At 40.2% G+C, this 23452-nt stretch overlaps 2 protein-coding genes across 3 annotated transcripts; one reads left to right on the top strand and one right to left on the bottom strand.

Annotated features, from left to right (window-relative positions):
- The first annotated feature begins 8459 nt into the window (after nucleotides 1–8459).
- zgc:162592 (uncharacterized protein LOC561993 homolog) lies at nucleotides 8460–13149 on the top strand. Its single transcript, XM_034581500.1, has 3 exons — nucleotides 8460–8569; nucleotides 8608–9669; nucleotides 11587–13149. The coding sequence occupies exons 2-3, from the start codon at nucleotides 8868–8870 to the stop codon at nucleotides 11880–11882; spliced, it is 1098 nt and encodes a 365-aa protein (XP_034437391.1). The 5' UTR covers nucleotides 8460–8569; nucleotides 8608–8867; the 3' UTR covers nucleotides 11883–13149.
- A 4724-nt stretch (nucleotides 13150–17873) lies between these two features.
- Nucleotides 17874–23183, bottom strand: LOC117756811 (cytochrome b5). Of its 2 annotated transcripts, none has more exons than XM_034577572.1 (5): nucleotides 22687–23183; nucleotides 21207–21335; nucleotides 19663–19689; nucleotides 19488–19519; nucleotides 17874–19134 (listed from the first exon to the last, which is right to left on the bottom strand). In XM_034577572.1, the coding sequence occupies exons 1-5, from the start codon at nucleotides 22885–22887 to the stop codon at nucleotides 19041–19043; spliced, it is 483 nt and encodes a 160-aa protein (XP_034433463.1). In that variant the 5' UTR covers nucleotides 22888–23183; the 3' UTR covers nucleotides 17874–19040. The 2 variants fall into 2 exon arrangements, with proteins under 2 accessions (XP_034433463.1, XP_034433464.1); XM_034577573.1 differs by having other exon boundaries at nucleotides 17874–19131; nucleotides 22687–23159.
- Between the last annotated feature and the right edge of the window lie 269 nt (nucleotides 23184–23452).

The following is a 23452-nucleotide window of genomic DNA, read 5'->3' on the forward strand; positions in this document are numbered from 1 at the left end:
GAGTGGAAAGGAGACGGAGCTCACAATGGTGGAAATCGTAAGTACTTGGTTCAATATTTTGCACAGATCTCTGTCTTTCAAAAACTATTAAAGGATAACTGATTCACAGTTCAGCTCAATGAATCGTAATGGATTCTCTTTCTCATCCTGCAGGTCCACAATTTATAGTGGAATTACCAGATGGTCCAGAACATGTTGCCCAGGCTGAGTTGTTGCAGTTGCTACACGAACATAATCTAGAAGGCAATGAGTTAAATGCGATCATGTGGATCTGGGACAATGAAGACGACGATGAGTTCAACATTGAGGTCAACATTGAGGTCAACGTTGAGGTCAACGTTGAGATCAACAATGGGGTCAATGATGAGGTCAACGATGAGGATGACAATGTGGCCAATGATGAGGATGACAATGAGGTCAACAATGAGGTAAATCCCGATGATGACAATGAGGGCAACAATGAGGTCAACGGTGAGGATGACAATGAGGTCAATCATGATGATGACAATGAGGGCAACAATGAGGTCAACGGTGAGGATGACAATGAGGGGAACAATGAGGCCAACAATGAGGTCCATGATGTAATGGTAACATGATTCTCTTTCTCATCCTGCAGGTCCACAATTTATAGTGGAATTACCAGATGTTTCAGAACAGGCTCAGGCTGAGTTGTTGCAGATGCTACACGAACATAATCTAGAAGACAATGAGTTAAATGCGATCATTTGGATCCTGGACAGTGAAGACGAAAATGAGTTCAATATTGGGGTCAACAATGAGGTCAATGATGATGATGACAATGAGGCCAACAATGAGGCCAACAATGAGCTCAATGATGATGACAATGAGGCCAACGATGAGGTCATAACTGAGGTAAATGACGAGGATGACAATGAGGTCAACAACGAGGGCAACAATGAGGTCAACGTTGAGGGTGGCAATGAGGTCATAAATGAGGTAAACGTTGAGGGTGACAATGAGGTCATAAATGAGGTCAACGTTGATGGTGACAATGATGGTATCAATGAGGTCAACGATGAGGTCAACAATGAGGTCAACGATGAGGAGGACAATGAGGACAATAATGAGGGAGTTGACGATGAAAATGATAACAACAATGGCAACCATGACAATAACAACGTCAGTGAGGACAATGTGGATACTGACAATGAAAACAACAACAATAACAACGTGGGTGAAAGTTGGCAACAATGACAACCTTCCCAACAACAACAACGTCAATGAGGACAATGGGAATGCTGACAATGAAAACAATGAAACAAATAACAATAACAATGACCTCAACAACAATAATGACATCCACAATGACATTGTGGATGGCAATGTTGCCGAAGATGCTGGGGTTCACGGTGTAGAATAGATCGATGCCCTGCCTAGGGGATCCTGTCTTGGTCAAGACAGGAGGATGGATAAGACACTGATGAGAGAAGCAGCAAAGGATTCACGGAGTGGTATGAGTTTTATGATAGCAGCCCTGACTCTGACTACCCTGGCTCTGATAGTACTGATGAGATTACTGAAAATAGTTTGTTCAAGCATGCAGGTGCTACAGCTTGGGTTGTCGAAGAAGACCCTCAGCCTGGTCCATCCAGGAAAAGATCTAAAGAAGAGAAGTGACAGAATAATTGGGCTGTGGTATGACTTTGCAGACAGCAGCTCTGTCATTGATACAGTCAGAACTGGCCTCACTGTAGTACTGGTAGCGCTAATCTGGCTGAAAATGCAGGTACTGTGGAGGAGACAAGTAAGGCAGTCGACCAGCAGATGGAGGAGGAAATCCCACAACCAGGACCATTGAGGAAGAGGTCAAGGGAGAGACCAGGGGATGACGATGATGATGAGGAAGAGAACAGAGGAAGCAGCAAACGTTTCAAATGAGGGATGAAGAATGTTGATAACACAGACTGTGGCTGGCTTTTAAAGTGAGAGCTGGATTTTAAAATAATCCCTTCTCCAAACAGTATCCAATCTAGGGATGCATTGGTCAACCATTAAAACATTTAGGGTGTTCATTTGGACCCTGAATACAAATGAGTGTACAAATTAAATTGACTGCACTTGAAAACCCGCCTGAGTTTATGATTCATCACATTTTCAGCCTAAAACTAAGAAGTAACCACATCAAAATGATATTCCACATGCATTATAATTATAATAGTTTTTTTTTTTAAATGGTTGTTATTGTTGTAGTTTCAGGGAAGAACAGCCCATTGAGCTGCTAATACAATCTTCATTTTCTGAGGTAAGCAAAGCTGCACTGGAGGGAAATATTGCTGTAACACAACCCTTTCAGGTACAAATTTCACTCAGTGGGTCATTGACATTCACTGCATGTCTTCTCAGCATCAAGGTTTGACGCACGCATGAATGACGTCACATCATTTCACATTTCTCTGCACAATCAACAGGAACCAACTGATGAAAAGAGAAAAGCGAGAAGCCGGGTATGCAGAGAGAGGGAGATGTCGCAAAAGAGACTTTTACAGGTCATAATATATCAGGGAATTGTGGAGGGTGCCTCACCTATCATTATTGGAGAAATTCGGTAAAAAATGTTTTCCTCTCCTCTCTGACCTCTCAACTGCACCCTGACATGTCACTGGTGACTTGTGCTTTTATTATTTTGGAAATAAACAATTTAAAGAAGGTAAAAAGTCTCCTGGGTTTTCCAAATTATTTTCAACAAGACTACTACAAACTCCACCTGCATAACTGATAATGTTTTGGCCTGTTCACCCTCTCACAAGGAAATGTATCATCTGTGACTGACAAACTTTTCCCGAAAAAAATGTGAATTATATATTTTTTACTTAAGATGTGGCCAACCTTCAGCAACTTAAACTTTAATTTAGACACAAGGTCTTGTTATTGCAGCTACACAGTACATTTCATGTATAATATTCTCTGAAGTGGAGTGAAAAAGGCCAGGTTTGGTTTGGGAGATGTATTAGTATTAGGTCATTTATTAAAAATATTAAAATTAATTAAAATGTTGAAATGATAAATGTTTTGTAATAAGTCTCCTACCCAGTATTAAACTGCAGAAATTGTCAAGGAGACTCAAATGGAAGGTTATAGTGTGAAGCAATGCCATTAAAAACTGCAGAATGAAAATAAACTTGAAATACCTTGAAATCTGGACATAACAGATTGCATTCATTTCAGTTCACTGAGCAGAAACTGGCTTCAAAACCAACCAGGCTACCAGTGGATGCTGTGGTTGTGTGTACGTTTCAAACACTGGCAAGAAATTAAAGGTCAAACCAATGGGTCTAGCTTTTCTGGCAGTTACACAGTTTAAAGTTTTTGCATTGTAGAAGGTTTTATGAATGTAAACACATTGTCGAGCACAAAATCACAGTGAAATTCTTTGAACGCCATTTATAGATGGGGTAATTAACAGGGATAAATCCAACTGACTCACACATTTATTAATTTAATCTAGTATAATACTGTTATGCTGGATGCACTGCACTGACAAAACAGCTAATCACTTTTCCAATTTATGACAACCATCATTTTAGAGACATGTTTGAGAATTGGGCATGTTACAATAACATTGACTACAGACATTAGTTAAATTCAATTTTGAATCGCAGAACAGGACTAAAAGTGAAAAGATCTTAGATGAAATCCAATACACAGGCCTTTTAAATGAAAAGGGAATAGCTCTTATGCAATGCTGAAATTTTCGCCTCAGTCGTATTTTTGTACTAGGGAGAGAAGCAGAGGCACTATGACATATAAACATTGTGTAACAGGGTCAGTATGTGGTGCTTAAATTACCCATGGATTTTTTGAGGAATTATGGAACACCAGATTGCTATCATTTAGGCCACACAGTATGTTCCTCTGCAAATCCCTGAGATAAGCTTGTTTGAATTTGCTAAACTTAATCAATAGACTCCCACTGTTGTCTTGTGGCTCCTGTCATACTTCTGGTATTTCTTATTTCAAGTTGTTCATAGTACACAAAGGAAACCTCACACATGTTATCCCCCTTTTCAGTAAAAAATACCAAAGTTTTTGCTGAAGTGACTTTTGAAATTGACATCTGGTCCAACAATGGGAGGATTATGCAGCAGCAGAGTCAAATGTTGTTTGCATGGAACTGTTCAGTTAAATGTGAATATGATTCATCAATGGTTCTTTTGTCTTTGATATGCATGCATGTAAGTCCATATAATGTATTTCTCTTTTTCTGCACTTATCGCCACACACAGCATGCGATGCTCTCTCTTATTTAAGTCCACAAGGAGTACACATTGGTGTAGGCACAAAGAGCATATGTCTCAGACACAACTTTAATAACATCCAACCTGGCAGGTTGGTTTTGTCTTTGCAGGCAGAGCCCTGTTATCTGTTTGACAGACTGTCAAGACAGACATCAAGTTTTCACACAATCGCCCATTAAACCTCCCTGCTATACTATCTCTCCTAAACATCACGGATCAACCCTCACTGGTAGAATTAGATAGTGTTGCTGCCTACACAAATACTGACACACACACACAGACACGCACCCACACACACACAATCACACATGCACAGACAGATCAAATCAATGGCTTGCCTTCCCCCACATCAGGAAATTGTTGTACAGTAGGTGGCCAATGGAGGAGTCCACCCACTCACAGGATATTCAGTTGCAAGCATGTTCAAATTCATCCTCTCTGTATCTCACTCATGTTCGCATCCACTACATTTACACACACACACCTTCAAGCACTGCTTGTGCGTGCACCCCCACACATGAATACCAAACAGAAACACAAAAACACCCTCTCTGTCACATAGAAACATCGAGTGGTTTGAGAAACAAAGAAATTCTGTGGAAAACCAGCTGGATTTATGAATGAACTAAGAAAATACGAAAATAAGTGCAATTTGTTCCCTTTTTTCAAAATATCAATTAGTTACTCTTTATGAATACAATACATCAAACCTGTGAGCTAAGTTTGATTTACATCTGCTGACAATGTTATTGGTTGCGAGTTAGCTTTGTAGTGTACAGGACAAGCAGCGAAACATTGTACCATTTTATGTTACTTTATAATTCTATTCCACATCATTTCAGAGGCAAATATTGTACTTTTACTCTTCTACATTTATCTGATGGCTGTAGTTGCAAGTAACTTTTCAGGATCAGATTGTTAGAACCAAATCATCGAAGAAATGATAATGTATTAATATATACATTAGTGTACACATTTGTCTTTACCAGCTTAAAAAAGAAAGTGATGTACATATTCATTCATCATCAATTATAATTCAATAATATATTTCTTTGAAATGGGCCATTTCACATTATGACTACTTTTATTTTTAAAAGCAAGCTTCTGCTGGTAGACTTTCTCTTCATGCTCTTGCCCTGACGTCACTGATGGTGTCTTTTCTGCAGTCCCAGTCAACGCTACTCCAAACTTCCCACAGTCTGGTGGTGACAGAAGGGTAGACCGCTCCTTCTCTTGGTAATCAACTCGCCATATTCCGCTCTTGCCATCCCAGCTGTCCGATCACCCACCTCCCTGATGTCCCCCAATGGTCTCGGATTTTGTGGCCAAGCAAGCTCCCCTGTCTAGCCTCGACGCAAACTGGCACTGTGCAGGACAGTTAGCTGGAAGAAGGGGGGGCAAGCTCCACCGCTCCTGTAATGGACCTGGTTGGAACTGGTGTTCTGGCAGATCCAGGGGCGGAGCAAGGGGGGCACTGCTGAAATCTGATTGGCCCCTGAATTGCCCCCGTCCTCTCAGTAGTAAAAAAAAGTAATTTACTAACAATACCAAAAATATGACGATTTGTTAAGAATTTTCATTTTCAATGCTTTTTTCAAGTGCAGAATGTGCTTGAACAAAGAACAATTTTCAAAATATATTCAACGATGTGCAGCTTTGCTCAAATCTATAGTTCTAACAGTAAACTCAAAATGACGTAAATGTGCATCTTCCTGAATCAGGAATTGTGCATAGATGTTGGACATGTAATTGTCTGTGTAAATTGTGGCCCCTTTATGGCCCCTGATTTGGAAAAATCCTGGATCCGCCCCTGCTTCCCCAGCAGATCCAGCTGAAGTCCGGTTGACTCGTTTTAACACTGACAGATAATCACCATTTGTATGTACTGGTGAGCTTTATCAAGCTAGAGGCTGCAATTCTTTATCTGTGGTTGGCCATGCATCACTCAGAAAACAGTCGGCCTCTCTTCTGATTGGCTTATAGAGCTATTCTTGTTCGACCTTCAGAGAGAAGTGTGAGAAAGCAGATGTAAAACTACACTGAGCTGGTTTTTGATACTTAAAACCCCAAATCTATCTTCTTATGGATATCAAAACTTCAAATAAAACACAGGAAGGGTGTAAGATATGAGACCGAGGACGTGTTCCGCCACTGGGTATTTGCCTCTTGTTAGGAGAAGAAGTAAGCTACCATATACCATTTGTGTGTGACTGTCTGTTGCCTCCAGAGCCTTTCAATATGAAACAGAATCGGATAAGGAGCATGCAATTGACTGTGCAATGAACATGAAGGAGTGCAACTGGGGGAGGGGGACTGAGAATATTAAACCAAGAGTCTGAGTCCATCCCTTCCTCCAGGCCTCGTGTTAGACATCACCGAGAGAAATCTGCTCATTAGGACAGCGAGAAACATATATATCAAACACAGATAGCTGTCAGTTCTCCTCTGGGGGATCCGGCTGTGGTAGCAGAACAGACAACCTGCGTGTCTTGGGGCCATATACTGTATATACGTGTATATTTACAGTTTCTCCTATCTTCATGCTGTGCTGCTCACCTTTTATAGGAAAAGTTTCTCCCATTAAACATAGTCACAGCTGCTACACTGCTATTAAAACGTTAATATTATAAACAGTGGATTCCCAAGATAGATAGAAGATTGCTAACTTTGAGGCCACTGTATTACAGGTTTGGGAAAGGTAATAATTGAGTTAAAGATGTCTTGCATTACCCGAATTTTGTGTTCGTAAAATTCAATGATCCATTTCTGCACAATATAAATCTGTGTGTTTTCATTCTGGTGATTTACATACATCATTATGTCTGATTCATCTCCACAACAAAAAATATTTTTCAAGGTCGTAGGATGACTTTACTGTAACATCAAGGGGTAAAAATGTTCCTTCTCATGTAATAAATGCAATGTGTAGGACACTTTGATTTTCTGCTCGGAATACAATAAATCATAGGTGGTATTAGTGTCCCCGCGGATGCAGGAGGTGGGTGACTGTCCCCGGGAGGAGTGTGTTTGTTTGTGCTCTTTAATGGACTGACTGTCACACAGAAGAATACCTCTCAGACAGATGGGTACCTGACTAGAAAAGGTCAGTGACAATCTTTCCTGCCATTTTCTTTCAACTTGTGCCATGTAGTTTTCTCTGAATGGGAGTGGGGGGGGGGGGTTGGCAGCTATCACTCAGTCGTGAAGACAGAAACACTTAAGCTTGTCACCAAAACAGGAGGCGCAGGCAAAGCCTGACACTGATGGTGTGAGATTGTGGAAATTGGAGCGTGATTGGCTGCAGTATGTTAGACTGACAGGGCGTACGACTTCAGTGGGACCCTCTTGGTAGTGATGAATTGTTGACTGACTCGTTGTTATTGCTGGCGGTGAAACCTGCCAGGGTGGGGTATAGTCTCTAAACTTGTTCAATGGAGTGGGCGGTTGTGAATAGAATACAGTCGCAAGTGGTGTTTTCATTGGCTTTCGACCTTCTTTTGCATGAATTGGAAACATTTTAAAGTAGTAATTTTAAATGAAAACGTGAACAGGCTGCACATGATATTCTGTCCTACAATGTTCCAGTCAGGTTAATTATATTCATGGGGGATATTGCACTATAGAAGCCACAAGTAACACTTACGTGGCACCTTTATTAATATCAATTAGTCAGATAACAGTACTGCATTCCATGACAGCCCTGGAAGACTGAAACTGTCCCGATAATTATAATTAATAAAGAGAAAGCCACAGAGGAAGCATACAGGCCAGCTTCCACATGTTCTGAGGTGTAGATTACCCAACACCTACTTACTGTGTGTTTAAAGGTCACTATATAGATTTGGTGAAAACACATCATAAAATCTTGACCCTCACAATGTGATATAATGACACAGAAACACAATCCAAGTGTCTCGATACAGACCTAAAGCTCAGGTTCATATTTTTCTATGTGTTTTGTCTTTTAAATACAATACTCACAAGCTACCAGTGCATCGAAGGAGAAATTGGTCGATTTATTAGGTAAACTCAAACTGATGAAATCTCATATATACTTTGGATTAACTTAATGAGAATGGAACACGGGTTGTTAGTTCTGTCTCCAATGGAGTACTTATACGATAAAGAATTTGGTTCTGAGGAGAGGAAGAGTCTCTTTCCTTTTTAGCCAACCAAACTTCACACTGATCCTCTCTCGATTAGAGTGACTTTTATAGATGTAATATGTGCCTAAACAATGTGTTGTGACTTTTTGCACTGCATGTGTCGTCAAAGTCATGAAGTTGTTTTCTTGTTGTTTTCTTAATTTGCACGTGTGTTTTTTCTGTTTGCATGTTTTCCTGGGTGGCAGTTTCTCTCTCGGCCACCATAGTTTGTTGACTTTTGTCAAGAGTCTAGCTCCATAGAAACTCATGTTTCCGATTGTTGGGAGGGCACATGAACGCGCGGTGATTGCGGCAGGTGTGTGTTGCAGGTGAGGTGGTGCGTTCAGAGGTTACAAGTATCCGCAGCGCTGCTCTCCAGTAGAACCTCTGCTCATGTGCTGTACGTCAGCGGGCCCTCAGCCATGTTCTCCTCGTGTGACCTCTGATCCGGTCGCACCCATGAAACATGTGGACAGCGCTGAACCTCTCCGCCTCCGATGACTCCAACCTGACCGGCGTGGACCCTCGGAGGCCGCAGGAGCTGGACCACCGCTCCCTCAAGGTGAGCATCATCGTGGCGCTGGGTGTGATGATCACGCTGGGGAACGTCGCGGTTCTCCTGGTCATCACCTCCTCCGTGGCCGGGTGGTCGAGGAACTCCCGGTACCTGCTGCTCTCCCTCACCGCGGCGGACTCCGCGTTCGCCCTGCTGGTCATGCCCCTGAACCTGTGGGTGAGCCTGCTGAAGGACTACACCGAGGGGCCCGACGTGCTCTGTCACCTCGTGGCCTTCTGCAACGCCACCGTGTACTCCACCTGCATGTACACCCTGGCCACCATCAGCCTGGAGCGCTACGTGGCGGTGCTGTACCCGCTGCAGTACTCGACCCTGCTGACCCGGAGGAGGACGCTGCTCCTGATCGCCTTCGCCTGGGGCTTCCCTCCCTGCCTGCTGTCCCCCATCACCTTCCCCGACAGCATCATCGAGGTGCACTTCTCCGCCGCCTCGCTCGTCTGCAACCCGTCCTACTCCACCAACGTGGGCTACTCCCTCAGTTTGACCTGCTTCATATTCTTCCCCTGCTCCATCGTCATGACGTACGCCAACCTGAGAGTGTGGTGCGCCGCGAAGATGCAGCGACTCAAGCTGCGCCAGTACGACTGTGCGCGTCGCGGCAGACACAACGTGGCCTCCAGGGTGCTCGTGCCCGTGATGGCAGCTTACTACGCCTGTTGGACACCGTGCATGGCGGTTATGATCTACAATGGTGAGCACCAGCAATGAGAATACACCTGTGATCACAGTGCTGTGAGTGACAGCTGGAAACACGTGGATAGATCACTTATTCTGTTGATGAGATAAGATAAGACAATGTAAGACAAGTCAGGATAATATATTTTAGTCAAGCTGATCAAGATAGGACAAGACAAGTCAAGATAAGACCAGATAAGACAAGATAAAACAATATATTCTAGTCAAGAAGAGTCAAGATATAACAAGTCAATGTAAGTCAAGACAAGACAGGTTTAGACAAGATAAGTCAAGTCTGCTCATTAAGAAGAGTTTAAAACCACAACCATCACTCAGGAGCGAAAATTAAACTAAGAAGAAATAATAATGTGACATTTATCGTGATAATTTTATCCTGATGTTATTTTTGGCCATATTGCCCAGCTCTAGTTCAACTTTCATTAAGTGCATATTACGACCCGGACAGTCAACCTAAAAATGTAATTATATTTTAATTCAAAAGGGTGGATGTAATGTATGTATGTTGCTTCTCCTACATCAACCAGCTCAGACCCATCTGGAGAAAGTCGTATATTATTGCCGTAATACCAGAAGATAAAATTGTTGCTAATTCATCCTGTTTATGTATATTTAGACTAGATGGCACTGACGGCTGTAAAAGATATAAAAACTGCTCATGCAGAACACTTCTTATGTGGCCAGGCTTTTTAATTATACAGGGTAGTTAAAGGTTAGCATCAAAGCTCCTGATCCGGACCCAGTGAATGAATTGAATACAAAACTACTGTGCAATGGCTACTTGGGTACATATAGGGAATTACATGTCATCACAATTTAGCTTTAATCTGTTTTGAGATACATGTTTTTAAACATTTGCTTTAGTGGTTTTAAGGGTTGGAAGAGAACTTAAAATAATAGGTATTTTATTTACATTTAATATATTACCCTCTTACAAACTGTCTGTGGATTTCAGCTTGGCCGTTACTGAGAGAAAAAGCTGTTAAAGTTATTTATGCACTGTCAGGCATTAACATCCTGATTCACGATCGTGTTTATGACTCAGACCTTTGACTTTTTCTCATTTACACCAACCATGAGCTGTCCTGCAGTAATCGAGACCAAGAGCGGAGTCACAGCTGAATATTTTTAGGAGTTGAGACCTTTTTTTCCCGAGAAGAGCTGTAATTCATCTGATATGGATGAAAATCCCTGAATGAAGCTGATGTTCTTAATTATAACGTCACAGTGTGCTGCCGTCCAAACGACACGATGAAGTGGCTGCTTCCAATCCACAAAATCCTTCAGTTAATTTTCTCCTTTTAGATCGAGACTATAAATTTTAAATTGATGGCTTCTTCATGTCATTGCCCTCAGGGGAAAGACTCACATCTCCGGGTGAGTGCTGACGACATTTTCATCTTTGGTTTTATAGATGTATTAAACTATATGTATGATCATATACTGCAGCCATGGTTGTTCTGTGTTTACCTCTGCCAGGGAGGTTATGTTTACACCCCTGTCTGTATGTATGCCGGTTGGTTGGTTTCTTTGCAAGACTACGCAACAACCACTGGACGGATTACCACAATCTGTCAAAATGTTGGTGCGGATCCAGGATTCTTTTGTCATGTTCTTGAACATTGCAATATCTTTGTTGACTTCTCAGAAAATAATGAATGGATCTTGATGGAAAAAAATCTGGCACATTTAGTGAACTGATATCTGAGTGTGTGTAATTTGCTGCAGCTTGATTGGATTTAAGGGGACTGTGCGGTGATTGGCGCTCTTCTGAGTGCTGTCCTAGTTTAACTTAAGACTTGTTAAATAAATAGGTCAAAAAAAGGTGAACCACATCATTGTTCTGTTTTGCGTCGTGTTGCCATGATGTGGATACTCGCCTTACTTCACCCCCCCATGTTTTCTAACCCCGCAGCAGTGACAGGTAGCACTGTACCGGAGTGGGTCGAGTTTGTGGTTGTCTGGCTGCCAACCTCCAACGGCTTCCTCAACTGCATCTTCTACTTCTGGATAAACCGAAGCTTCCGCAGGAAATTCCACCTCGTCCTCCAGAGGCTGACTCTGGCCCTATGCCCCAAACTGGCTGACGCTCTGGGATGCTGCAGCGCCGCTGAGACGCAGTTTGTGTCAGGGATTATGGATAATAACAACTCTGTCCATGAACGCTCTGCCAGTGTGTCCTCCACCTGCACCCTGTTATCATTAGCCTAGGATGGCCGCACCACTGGTATGGTAAATGATGCTGATGATGATCGTCTTATCGTGTCTGGCTGGTCAACGTACACCAAGTTATTGATATATTCTTACACAAGGTATCATGGGTAATTGCAATGTCAATGGATTGATACAATGGCTATGATTGGAAGTATTTGAAATAATCACTGTACAGTCTCATTTGATTAATATAGATTTTTGTATAACTGTTCTTTTTATTTTTTATGAGTTTTCAGTCTAAGAACAGTGTTCAGTTGACGGGAACATTTAATTTAAAAACTACTAAGTTTATAACTTATTTGGATTTTTTCTTTTTCTTTTACTCATGCCCACAGTGTTGCCAAGATTTGATTTACTATCAGAGATGGCCTCTTAAACCACCTTTTTACTTGTTTTAGCCACAAACCTTGTCTTTGCCCCAGAAATACCTCCCCATATTCTGCGTACAGATAAATAATAATTATTTTAAAATTGTCCGCGTAGTTTGACTTGTTGCTGTGATCAACATATTTCACTTCAAACATTTGAGGTCGGTCTATTAGCACATTACCATAAACTGATATTTAGACTTCCATTCATTCAAGACATTTGTGAACTAACATCAATGTCCGATTACAGCACTTTGAAGGATTGAGGCCTTCTACCTCCCCTTTAATTCAAACTGTGCTGAAGACCTTGGCATATTACAGTTGGGAGAAGTTAACCTTTAAGTCACGTCCTTCCAGTGTATGCAAGGAGAAAAGTAATTAAGCAGCTACACTGTAGAAAGGTCACCATATTTGTGCTGACAAGAGATGACTTGGATAAGTTCTGAGGTTGTGGCTGTTTATTTAGAGATAATAACCCCATGATCCTCTTCTTGACAACGGCTACCACAAGATGGATTCAGCTTGGCAGTGCCCATGTCGTTTTTGTCTGGACCGAGTTTACTGTAGTGGTGCAGGTTGATATGGATGTGAAGTTGAGAGTTTATGATTTTCTAGGAATTTTCACAAGGAACAGAAATTCCAAACCATTTTATAGATGTTATTTTAGCCTTTAGGTTGCAGCTCGGTGTCCTGATCATGAAAAGCATGCCTTCTGTATGAATTATTAAAATGTGTTGAGCACCAGATAATATCTGTCACTGAATTACAAGAGGAAAATGATGATCTTTGCATGTATATATTTTGTTAATTTTCTAAATTCCTAATATAATGAATGAAAAAATAATGTATAATGTATCAGTTTACGGATTTATAAAATAAAGCATTGTGCCTTTGAATTATGTCATCATGTTTGTTAGTTAAAGAAGTGAAAATTACTGGATGGATTACCACAAAACTTGGTAGAAGGATGTGGTACAGGTTGGGGAAGAATTTTTAAAATTTTCAGTGGGTGGGTACAGGAATATTTGTTTTTTTAACTTTGCGCCATATGGTGTTTTTCAACATTTTGTGTGTGTGTGTGTGTGTGTGTGTGTGTGTGTGTGTGTGTGTGTGTGTGTGTGTGTGTGTGTGTGTGTGTGTGTGTGTGTGTGTGTGTGTGTGTGTGTGTGTGTGTGTGTGTGTGTGTGTGTGTGTGTGTGTGTGTGTGTGTGTGTGTGTGTGTGTGTGTGTGTGTGTGTGTGTGTGTTAAAATGGGGTCTCATAAGTGGGCAGTGTGGATTCTACAGAGTGCTATTCTAGTGTAGTTTGTATCGTTAGTTATTGCACAGCAATTAAAGAATCATAATTTTCTGCCGGTCTTCAATGCTCTGCTGCACACCTCATCTAGAATAAAACAGACCGATCGTACCCGAGTCTCATCGAGATGCTCAGTAACTTTCACTGACCTTCGGTCCAAATCATATGGTTTGCTTCTGATGAACATGCCTGCCTCTGTTTGCTGCGCATTTATCACCAAAACATGGGGCTGGATGTAAAGTAGAACCACAGATCCTTCCTCTGGCACCAGTAGATGCTTGTGCTGATTTTCTTTCCCACTTATTAATAAATGATTTTGTTTTCATTGCTGGAAGTGGAAAGCACACACAATGGGATTGTAGGTTTTATGATTGCCTAATGAAGAAATAGCAGTTCAGTTTGTTTCATATGTTGATTAATTGTAGAATATGTGTCTGTGTGGGGTAGAGAGAAGAATTTAAAGTGAATTTATTGCCCATGTATTATTCAAACGGCTCAGAGATTATATGACTGACAAATTTAGCCGGAAGTTTCTTGGTGCAGTTTATAATTTGATGTTGTATTGCTCCCAAAAAATGTATGTACGTTCACAGTTGCTTTATCTGCAGGAGTAATGTTTTATTGTGTCTTATATGGAGTGTAACCAAGTAAAAGAAAATAATGTGAGTCAATGCACAAAAATCTGACCGGATATTGATCATGTTTCCACTCACTGTGCAGTTTCTTGAATCTTAAATCTCATGAAACATCTTATGAATAATTTGAATTAGATTATGCTAATCACCACCTACCAGTGCCATGTTAGATAACAGATATATGGAGTCAAAGAACATAAATGAAAATAATCAGAGCTTTTGAATAATGGATGTGTATAAATTTGATTGATTGTGTGCCTGGTATTGTTCCTGCCAAGGGATTCACAACAGCATGAAATCAGGGTCTATATGTGGCCTATTGCACAGGTTAGGCCAACAAGGTTTGTGTTGTGTTTAGCGAAGAATGAGGTCCGACAGAAACAATAACAGACACACTTTCTTCATACATGTGAGGTGATGCCGACATGGTTTGCAGACTAAAAAAGATTTTGATATCAAGCACATTTAAACGCATCCCACATGGCAGAATTGTTTTGGCCCAGATTTGGCCCACAAATCGAATGATGGCCCTCTCAAAGGTGCCAAAGATGGCCCGAATTTATGCCATTTGGGCCATATCCATCATTTACACTTGGGCCAAAAAAGACTTCTTTTACTAGTGTGCCACTTTAGGCTCAAATCCATTTTCTCCAGGCCACAAGGAGGCCTGAAATGTCGCCTCATTGCCTGAAGTGGCCCATATTCGTATGCTGTCTGTACTTGACGATTCAATAATTGCAACAGAACTGTTATTTTTATAAATAAAAATATATTTTATTCATTCATATTGATGTAGTATGATGCAAAGACCAATAATAGTGTTCATGACTTGGCAGAAAATAAATTGGGACTAAATTTCTTGGGTGGATTTTTCATGGGTCTAACTTTGTTGTGAGAGTTGGGGGGTCTAAAGTGAACCTTTAGGCTGTTGTCAAAGCTGAACAAATCCACTTAGGATTCCCTGTGCAGGTAGTTCTGTGGACCTTTTCCGATATCGCCAAACACTACTCAGAGATCATGTTTATTCCTGTTGCATCCACAAGCGTTTTTTTCCGCCCAGATGTTTGAGATTTTTGCTGTAGCAGGTCTCCCAGGACACAAGAGTGTTGTGCATTAGCAGTCCCAGCTCTCCTTAAGGATGACTGCTGTTAGAAATAAGTGATTCAGTCATAGTGAACGATGTCTATCTGATGGCTTCATATACTCCCACAGATACAATATGCTGTCTCATAAGAGCTCATTACTCTGTCTGGTCATAATTGCTGCCACAACAGGCTGACATTGATGTAAAATAGCCAGTGGCAATACAATGCTCCTTAGTTCAAAAACTCTGAAAAGAAAATATTATTTCTTTTGTACAATGCTTCCGGAACTAGTGGGAGTGGGAGAAGAAAACTCTGTTTGCTGATGTACAGTTTTGTCAGTAAATTGTCTTTATATTATTTTAGACCATCTCATTGCACACTGTCTTCATCAGCATCACAATACCAATGTGGCAGGTTTTTGTTTTTTTCATGGTTGCATAATGTCTTTCCACAGCATGTGTGGCAGCATTGTGTTTACTGCTGTTCTGAGCCCATGAAAACCAGGAGATAAACTCTCCTGAATGCTGTGATGATTATATTAGAGTGGGTGCAGCAGTCAGATTAGCCATTTAAATATAGCCTATATTCTCCCTTTTCTCTGGCCAAATTCAACAACTGCCATGGTAACTTGTTGAGGTTGTAGTGCCACCTTGTGTTTAAACTTCATATAGCAAAGAAGGACCAGACCTTGTAAACAGCAATACATTTATAATCATTTCTGTCTGGTTGTGCAGTCATTTTTATTTACTGCTTTTCTTATTTCTTCCTGCTTTCCTGGTCAAGGTTGCTCCATGTTGTTTATCGGTTGCTAAAACGGTGGTTCTGGAACATTTACCAAACCAATTCAAGTAGCATGGGAGTCTTTATTCCTTCTGAACAATTCATCAATTTATGTAACAAGAGTGCATCTGGTTCTTGAAATGTCCCACCTGATCAAAAAGGATTGAATCAATGGGTGTTGATTTGTGCTTTCTGCCGTTCTCTTGTCACGGGCACTTTGCAGTGTGAGGGCTCTTGTGGAGGTTGCAGATGGAAAGGCTTTAATTTCAATCACTGCTTCCTGCTCCTCTCCACAGGAAAAATAGCTGAGGAGAGCAGGCATACGCAGGACTCAAGTATTATTCAGTTTGTGCCAGTATTGCACTATGAAACGGTTACCTAAGAAAAACAAATCACAGTATAAGTACATAAATGCATTATCGGCTACTCCAATGCAATTTTTTTCCATCGAATCACAATGGCACAATGATTACATTTACGACTAAAGGATACCAGAGTATTGGGATTATTCCATCATGTTGCCCTGTGCCACTCACCTCCCTGGAAAGCATGACAAGTGGATGACTCACTTCTACATTAGTTGCCTACCACTACAGTGTGTTGCAGTGTTAGATAGTTAGAGTTTTAGTGTCATTTCAAATGAGCTCATGTTCACCTCAGCTGCTGTGACCAAGAGCAGGACTGCAGAGGGAAGTTGAACCCAGCTGTTAAATTTTTCATATCTGTATTCCTTTCAAATTAGCACCACACCAGCGTACTATCCATTATTGAGTTCATGAATTTTAAAAAGAAACGGAGGACTACTGTACATAGTGGTGGGTGTTTGCAAGAACAAATGCCTTGTCATTTTTGTCGTAATTATCTGAGACAGATGCAGCCAGATGTTGAAAGAATAATTTACAAACCCAACAGTGGTGACTGACCACACTGGATACAAGGCTGTAACAGTATAAAGTAGTTCACTAGTTCACTAGTAATGAGTGTGAGCGCCGTAGTCTTCGGGGCTGTTGACATTTGAGGGGTCAGTACTGGATTCCTGGAGCTGTTGACCTAACTACCTGCATGCACTTGTGTTAAGTCACTTTAAAGATGTGAATGATTGACTTTCATGTTTGACAGAAACTGTTGTTTTCTAGATTAGGTTGTCATTATTCTGTCCATCCCTTCAGACATAGGCTACTAACCTTGTTCTACCACCGTCTCTCATATTTAAACAATTTTATTTATGAACAAACATTAATTTTAAACCCTATTTTTGATTCATCAGGAATTCTTAAATCTAAAATGTTCATTAGGTATATTTATTCCTTTCATTCAGGCACTGGAATTACAAAGGTTTCAGCCTTGACTGATTTTGATGTATTTGATGATATACACGGATGAGGAGTTAACTAAGCAAACACTATATACACATATATTTACATTTGTATACACAAGTATATATGGTGTTTTCTCAGTATATTAGTCACTTGTACTTATTGAACTATTGGTTTTATTCAAAGGAGACTTAATGACATGAAATGAAAGTTGAAATACAAAGAGATGGCAAATATTTATAAACCAACCAAATACACGTAGACATCTGCAATTAATGAAGTCACACGTAGAAATAGCAAGTTATATTCAGAAATTGTACGCTGAATGGATGTCATATTGTTATTGTCTTTGTAGCTGAAAAAATGTTGTCGACAAACAGTGATTTCAGAAATGCTTTGCGAAGGTTACCCAAACCAAAACATATAACAGTGCCACAATCTGAGCAGTAACCTGGAAAATGGAAAAAGGCAGAGTAACTAAAATAGTTAAACATGTGTTGCAACTGTGGCCTGAAAGACACTTATATGGCTTTAATGACAACTAGCAAGTCCCCACTGAACCAACAGGCAGTCTAACAAGTAACACACTGGGACCTCGTTCAATATAACTCAACCCCCCCAGTGACAAGAGTCAAGTCCATTCACCCAAGACAGTATATTGAGATGCATTAAAATGAAACAAAGTTCTGGAGGAAAAAAAAAGCTGTTAAATAACAAATAGCATAGTGAGAAAAAAACTATCTAATTTAAAAACAGGATAATCAAACATATACTTATGTTATTATTTACTCAGTCAGTCACTGCCAGCTATTATATCTGTATAGTAAAAATATTATTATTATTAGTACATATTACAGAAATTTATAGATACGGTACTTTCAATATTTAAACAAATTCCTTGTAAAAGCTGTAGAAAAGAAATGATCAGAACAGATTTTACCTTAAATATTCACTGATACAATATAATTCATAGCTTTTTTCACAAAGAAACAAACAAAGATTTGACATTGCATTTACATAGTTGGAAAGATGATGCATTTACAACCAGATGATAAATGCAATTGAGCAGAGCTGTGAATGAATGAAGAAGTGAATGGAATAAATTCACTAATCTTATTGAGCGTCAGGTAGCTGTCATATTTCTCACTTTATTAAAACTTAGAAAATGCATGTGAAGTTACAATTCAGTGTAAAAAACAAAAAAAAGTAGAAAGGTCACTGTGACCTTTTATCCTGACTTCATCATCATTTTGCATACTTAACATTTCCTGAAACGTTATTCCAGGTCGTGTCTCTGCAGTGATGGAGCACGTTGAGGGAAACCTTTCTCTGAGCGGACAAATGGCTGGTGACCACACACTAACCAAACTGAGTGGGATGCATATGAAAGTTAAACTCAAAGACAACATTTAACATGAATGACAACAGGCATAGTGACAATGAAATACAAAGAGAGAGACTGAAGGCAGACAATTCAATAAAGCCTCTGCCCAACTGTCTATTTTCGTGCACTCTATGTAGACGGACAAGGACAAAGGAACTTTATCAAACTGCCCCCCCCCGCCTCCTTTTCTTGTTGCAGAGGATGCAGACAGTCCTAATTGTTTGCGTGTAGTGTGAGGAGGATTTGGTCAAACATTTCAAGGCCTCCAGATGAAAAGAAGAATGCCAGCACTTAAGACGACTTGTGTTCAACCGTGTAGAAGCGATACATGACACCAACAACAATTGCAGCAACAGCAGGTATCAACCACGTGGTCCAGGAGCTGCTGAGCAAAGAATTATATATTAAATATTATTGTTTTTTTTTGTTGTCATTACATATATTTACAGCTCATCCCTTTTTTAAATTTGTGTATTTATCAATGTATACTTTATACAAAGTTTAAATAATTTAAAAGAAAAAAAAGGTAAATAATACAGAAATCTGTGAAAATCGTATAAAACACTATTTCAGTTGTGTGTGTGATTTTGTCATATGTCATACACAAACAGAAAATGATTCGCACTTTAACCCAGATATAATCTTTTTCTGAGCAGTCAACATTGCAGGAGAACCTTGTTCACAATAAGCAACAGCAATCAGTGAGTGTGACACATGTTGTTCATGATGATGACTCACCTGGACTCTCCTGGATTTGTGCAATTGTCCAACTGTAGCAGAAAAGAATCAATGAAAAGAAAATATATTGAATCATTTACACACAAACCATGAACTTTATATCGTTGTTACAAATTCTGTTCTTGGGATTTTTCTGCATTTAGAAAGAGACAGTTAAAAAGACAATAGGTCTTACCTTAGCAGCCTCCTTTTTCCTGTCGTCCTACAAATACAGTTAACAAATTAGTATTACTTTCTTCATGTGATGTCTAACACTCATACACAGGAAAAGAAATGAAGTCCGTTTCTCAGATAGTCCACAGTAAAAATGAATTTGTATGAATTACCACGTGAACAAGGCTATAACAACCACACCTCTTGCTGATAGTAACAATCATAATCAGTGTCACATGAATATCACTGTCCCAGGTGTGACAATCCAAATTTCATTCAGCGATTGAGATTTGAGAAAAAGGGTGGAAGGTAAAAGCAACAGGAAACCAAACCATGAATTCCTTTGTGGACGTTAAATCCAATGAATGTATAATGATGATTTGAATGTTTTGTGGTTTTATGTGTGGCCAATTCCTGACAAAGACAGACGAGACAACTTTTTAAAAAGATGCCTAAATCAATCCCCAGATTCCATTTTCAGCATTCTTGTGAATCTTGTTTTATAATTTTGTCGTTTATAAACAGAAAAGAAAACGGCACCATGAAACTTTGAGGGTGTTTCAAAAAGAGACAACCATGTAAAATTTCTCTCAAGTTCAAACTTAAGATGAGAAGACACTGCATGATTATGACAATTTTCTGTTTTCTTATCTGTCTTTCTGTAGGATGGTTCCCTTTATGTTCACTGGCAGCGAAAGAACAGGTTCAAGATTTTACAAATGCTCTGCACACTCTGCCAGAGTAATTACATCACTTGTGTTGGTGTGCAGTGTTAAAGTCTGTCTTAAATTCACCTTTGTTTCCTTGCTTAACTGCAGTAGAGACATAGGGACACAAATAGTAAGTATTATACAAAAAAGACTGACTTCAGAAAACATCATCATTTAAGGCTATGATGATGTCTGTCTGTATTATATGTGTGTTTAAGTGTGAGTGTGTGTGAGACTGCATGTATGTTTGTCTGACTATAAAGATATTTGCTACGGGTGTGTCTGTGTGATACGCAACGTGTCGCTAATGATACGCAAGACTTTTCTTGTGTGTGCAAAAGTTCAGTTTTTGTTTCATCACTGAACAGAATTAGCTCCCATTCTCTTACATACTGGTTATGAGTCCTCTGAAAGGAAAAAACTAAAAGTATCAAAAACTTGAGGGACAGACTGAGTAGGACCTATGAGAGGCATTTACTGAAAGGTTATTTAAAAATGGCTACAGTTTTTAGCAGTTAGGTAACAGAAATGTGGGTTCAGAACTAATGGCCACATGACAACTTTGTCTGAATGGTGTTACAAACCAGTTTTCTCTTTGGTTTGACGTCAACCCCCCAATTTGCTAATGACCATTCAAAAACCAAATTATCTCATGGAACTATCTTGTGACTCCAAGCAACTTTTCCCTGTTAGGAATGGTCACCGTTTTCTCTGAGAGGTTTGGTGAAACGGATGAATTATTCTGCTTGATTAGCATAGATTTTAGCAACGACAATGACTTGTACTCATGTGTTTTACAGTTATGTTGCCTTCATTTAATAGATACTTGAGACAGGAAACAAATATTTATTCTTACCATATGAACCTCCCCGACTAGGTACTGCTCAAGCATCTCTCTCGCATCTGTGGAATGACCCACATCCTCGAAGCTTTCTGTGGCGTCTGAACCAGCCTGCTCCAGTAAGACCTCCTCACCTCCCGGGTGCTGAAATAGAGTGGGTTACAGTTGGGCTAATTCATTCTCCTTTTTGTCCCACGCTCACAGTGATACAGTTCCCGTTTATGCTTGATTAAGTTTAAAAGCAATGAAAACTTCACACTTGAAATCACATGCTCACCAAACCAAACTATCAAATTGTCTTTGGTTTACTCAGGTACTGTCGCAGGTACAATTATTAGGTATCGTGCAGTCAATGAGCATCAAGAACTGTAAAATATTGTACTACAGCTCAGCAATATTGCCACAATTTATATCAAGATTAAAGTTTTCATATCAGCCGATATCAGTACTTATCACAATGTCTCATCTCATTTATTTTAAGTTTAAAGACTGATTTTTGCTCCTGAGTGAAGGTTGTGTTTTTAACTCTTCTTTATGAACAGAGAATGACAAACACTTGTTATACAGCTAAATGTTTTATAAATCTGAGGTAGATCAGGTATGTATTATACATCCTCACTGTGCACAATGCAATGCACATATTGATATACATTTATATTTTTCCTATTGATAATGTTTATACAACTACTAATATTGTCCTGTATGGCACTGTTTTATCTCCACAGCATTTTACAACTAAAGTTAATGATTGCTTTGCAGATTGTGATCTTACATGCAGAGCATCTAAAATACAGCACGTGTTCTTTGGTTAAAACATCAGCTGGACAAGCAGCTGCATTACAACATCACAACTAAACATGTGCTAATCCGATTATATATGTAATGCTGTTGATACTCTGAGAGGGGCCAGTACATTGTTGAGCATTACACGTCTATAAACTTACTTTTGAAAGTTTCAAATGCAAAACTTCTACATAGAATTGATTTTTAAACTCTGTGGTTTAGTAACTTTTTATCCAATAAAAGGTAAACAGAACAGACTACTTATTAAAGCAATGTGTTAGCAGGGATAGCTTAGCCAGGTTTGATCCATGAGACAGGATCACCAACATGCAACGTTCACGGCGGGTTTAATTTGCAGTTAAAAGCTATTCTCTGCTTAAATCCTGCAGATGAACTAGTTATTTAACAAGTTATTATCAAACCTTGATCAACTTAACGAGAGCTAGTGTGTGGTCTCTATACAGTTTAGCAGTGTGTCGCTTTACGTAACCTCGATTCACCCCGAGATAAGTTGCGAACAGGACTTTTTCACCGACGGACTTTAAATGCTGGACAGTGGCTGTCAGTCCGTAAACGTTACACGTCAACGTGTGACGCTAACGATTACGTCTCATCTCCAGGAAGTAGTCTTAGCCAAATGAAGCAGTACTGAGGTAGAATCGTGTAAACTGCTGACAGCATTAATGGTTGAGTCGCTGAGAGGGTGTCTTACCTCTTCAAGGAAACCAGTGATGTCGTATACTTTATCGTGGATGATGAGCCACGAGTCGCTGCACATGTTGTGCTCTCTTATTTCCTCTAACGTGTAATATTTGACATCGCTTCCCACTGTTTCACCGTTCACTTCCACGTTGCTGTTACTTGCAGACCCGCTGGTCTCGTTGATGGAGTTGTCGTCTATTTCTTCACCCATTCTCACGTGGATTCGAATAACCTAAGACCGCGGAGCAGCCCCTAGCTACCTTTAGCTTCTGTTAGCCGGGTACGGATGGGATGGATGCGGTGCTAGCTAGCTTCTCTTCCAGTTGCACCGTGCGTTAGTAAGAGCTGTCGGTGGTTACAAAAGCCCTAATGACCCGGCAGTAAAGAGGTGACATAAACAGCCATCAAACGCTGCACACGCTGCGGTGTTGCGAAAGAAATATCTGCCTGAAACCCGGCACATCGGCAGACATACGAAACCGACCAATGACGTTGTTTTGCAACCATAAAGCACACACACGACAACTGACCAATGAGAATCTGACCTTCATAGCGGTGACCAATCAGAGCCAGCCACTTGATGATCACGAGACGTTTCTGAACTGTGCGCTGTCAGTGCGCTTAACGAGTTCTTCTTCTGGGCTTCCGGCAGACTGGATGCCCCGTGGCTCGTTGCTGCCGCCAACAGGTTGGAAATAGACTGCATTCTAAGTGGTTCTATTTCCACTGGTGTAAAATCCTGTGAATTCAACGATTGTTCCTAATCAGTGGCTCGT

Source organism: Hippoglossus hippoglossus, chromosome 3, assembly GCF_009819705.1.
Source record: "Hippoglossus hippoglossus isolate fHipHip1 chromosome 3, fHipHip1.pri, whole genome shotgun sequence".
NCBI classification, from domain to species: domain Eukaryota; kingdom Metazoa; phylum Chordata; class Actinopteri; order Pleuronectiformes; family Pleuronectidae; genus Hippoglossus; species Hippoglossus hippoglossus.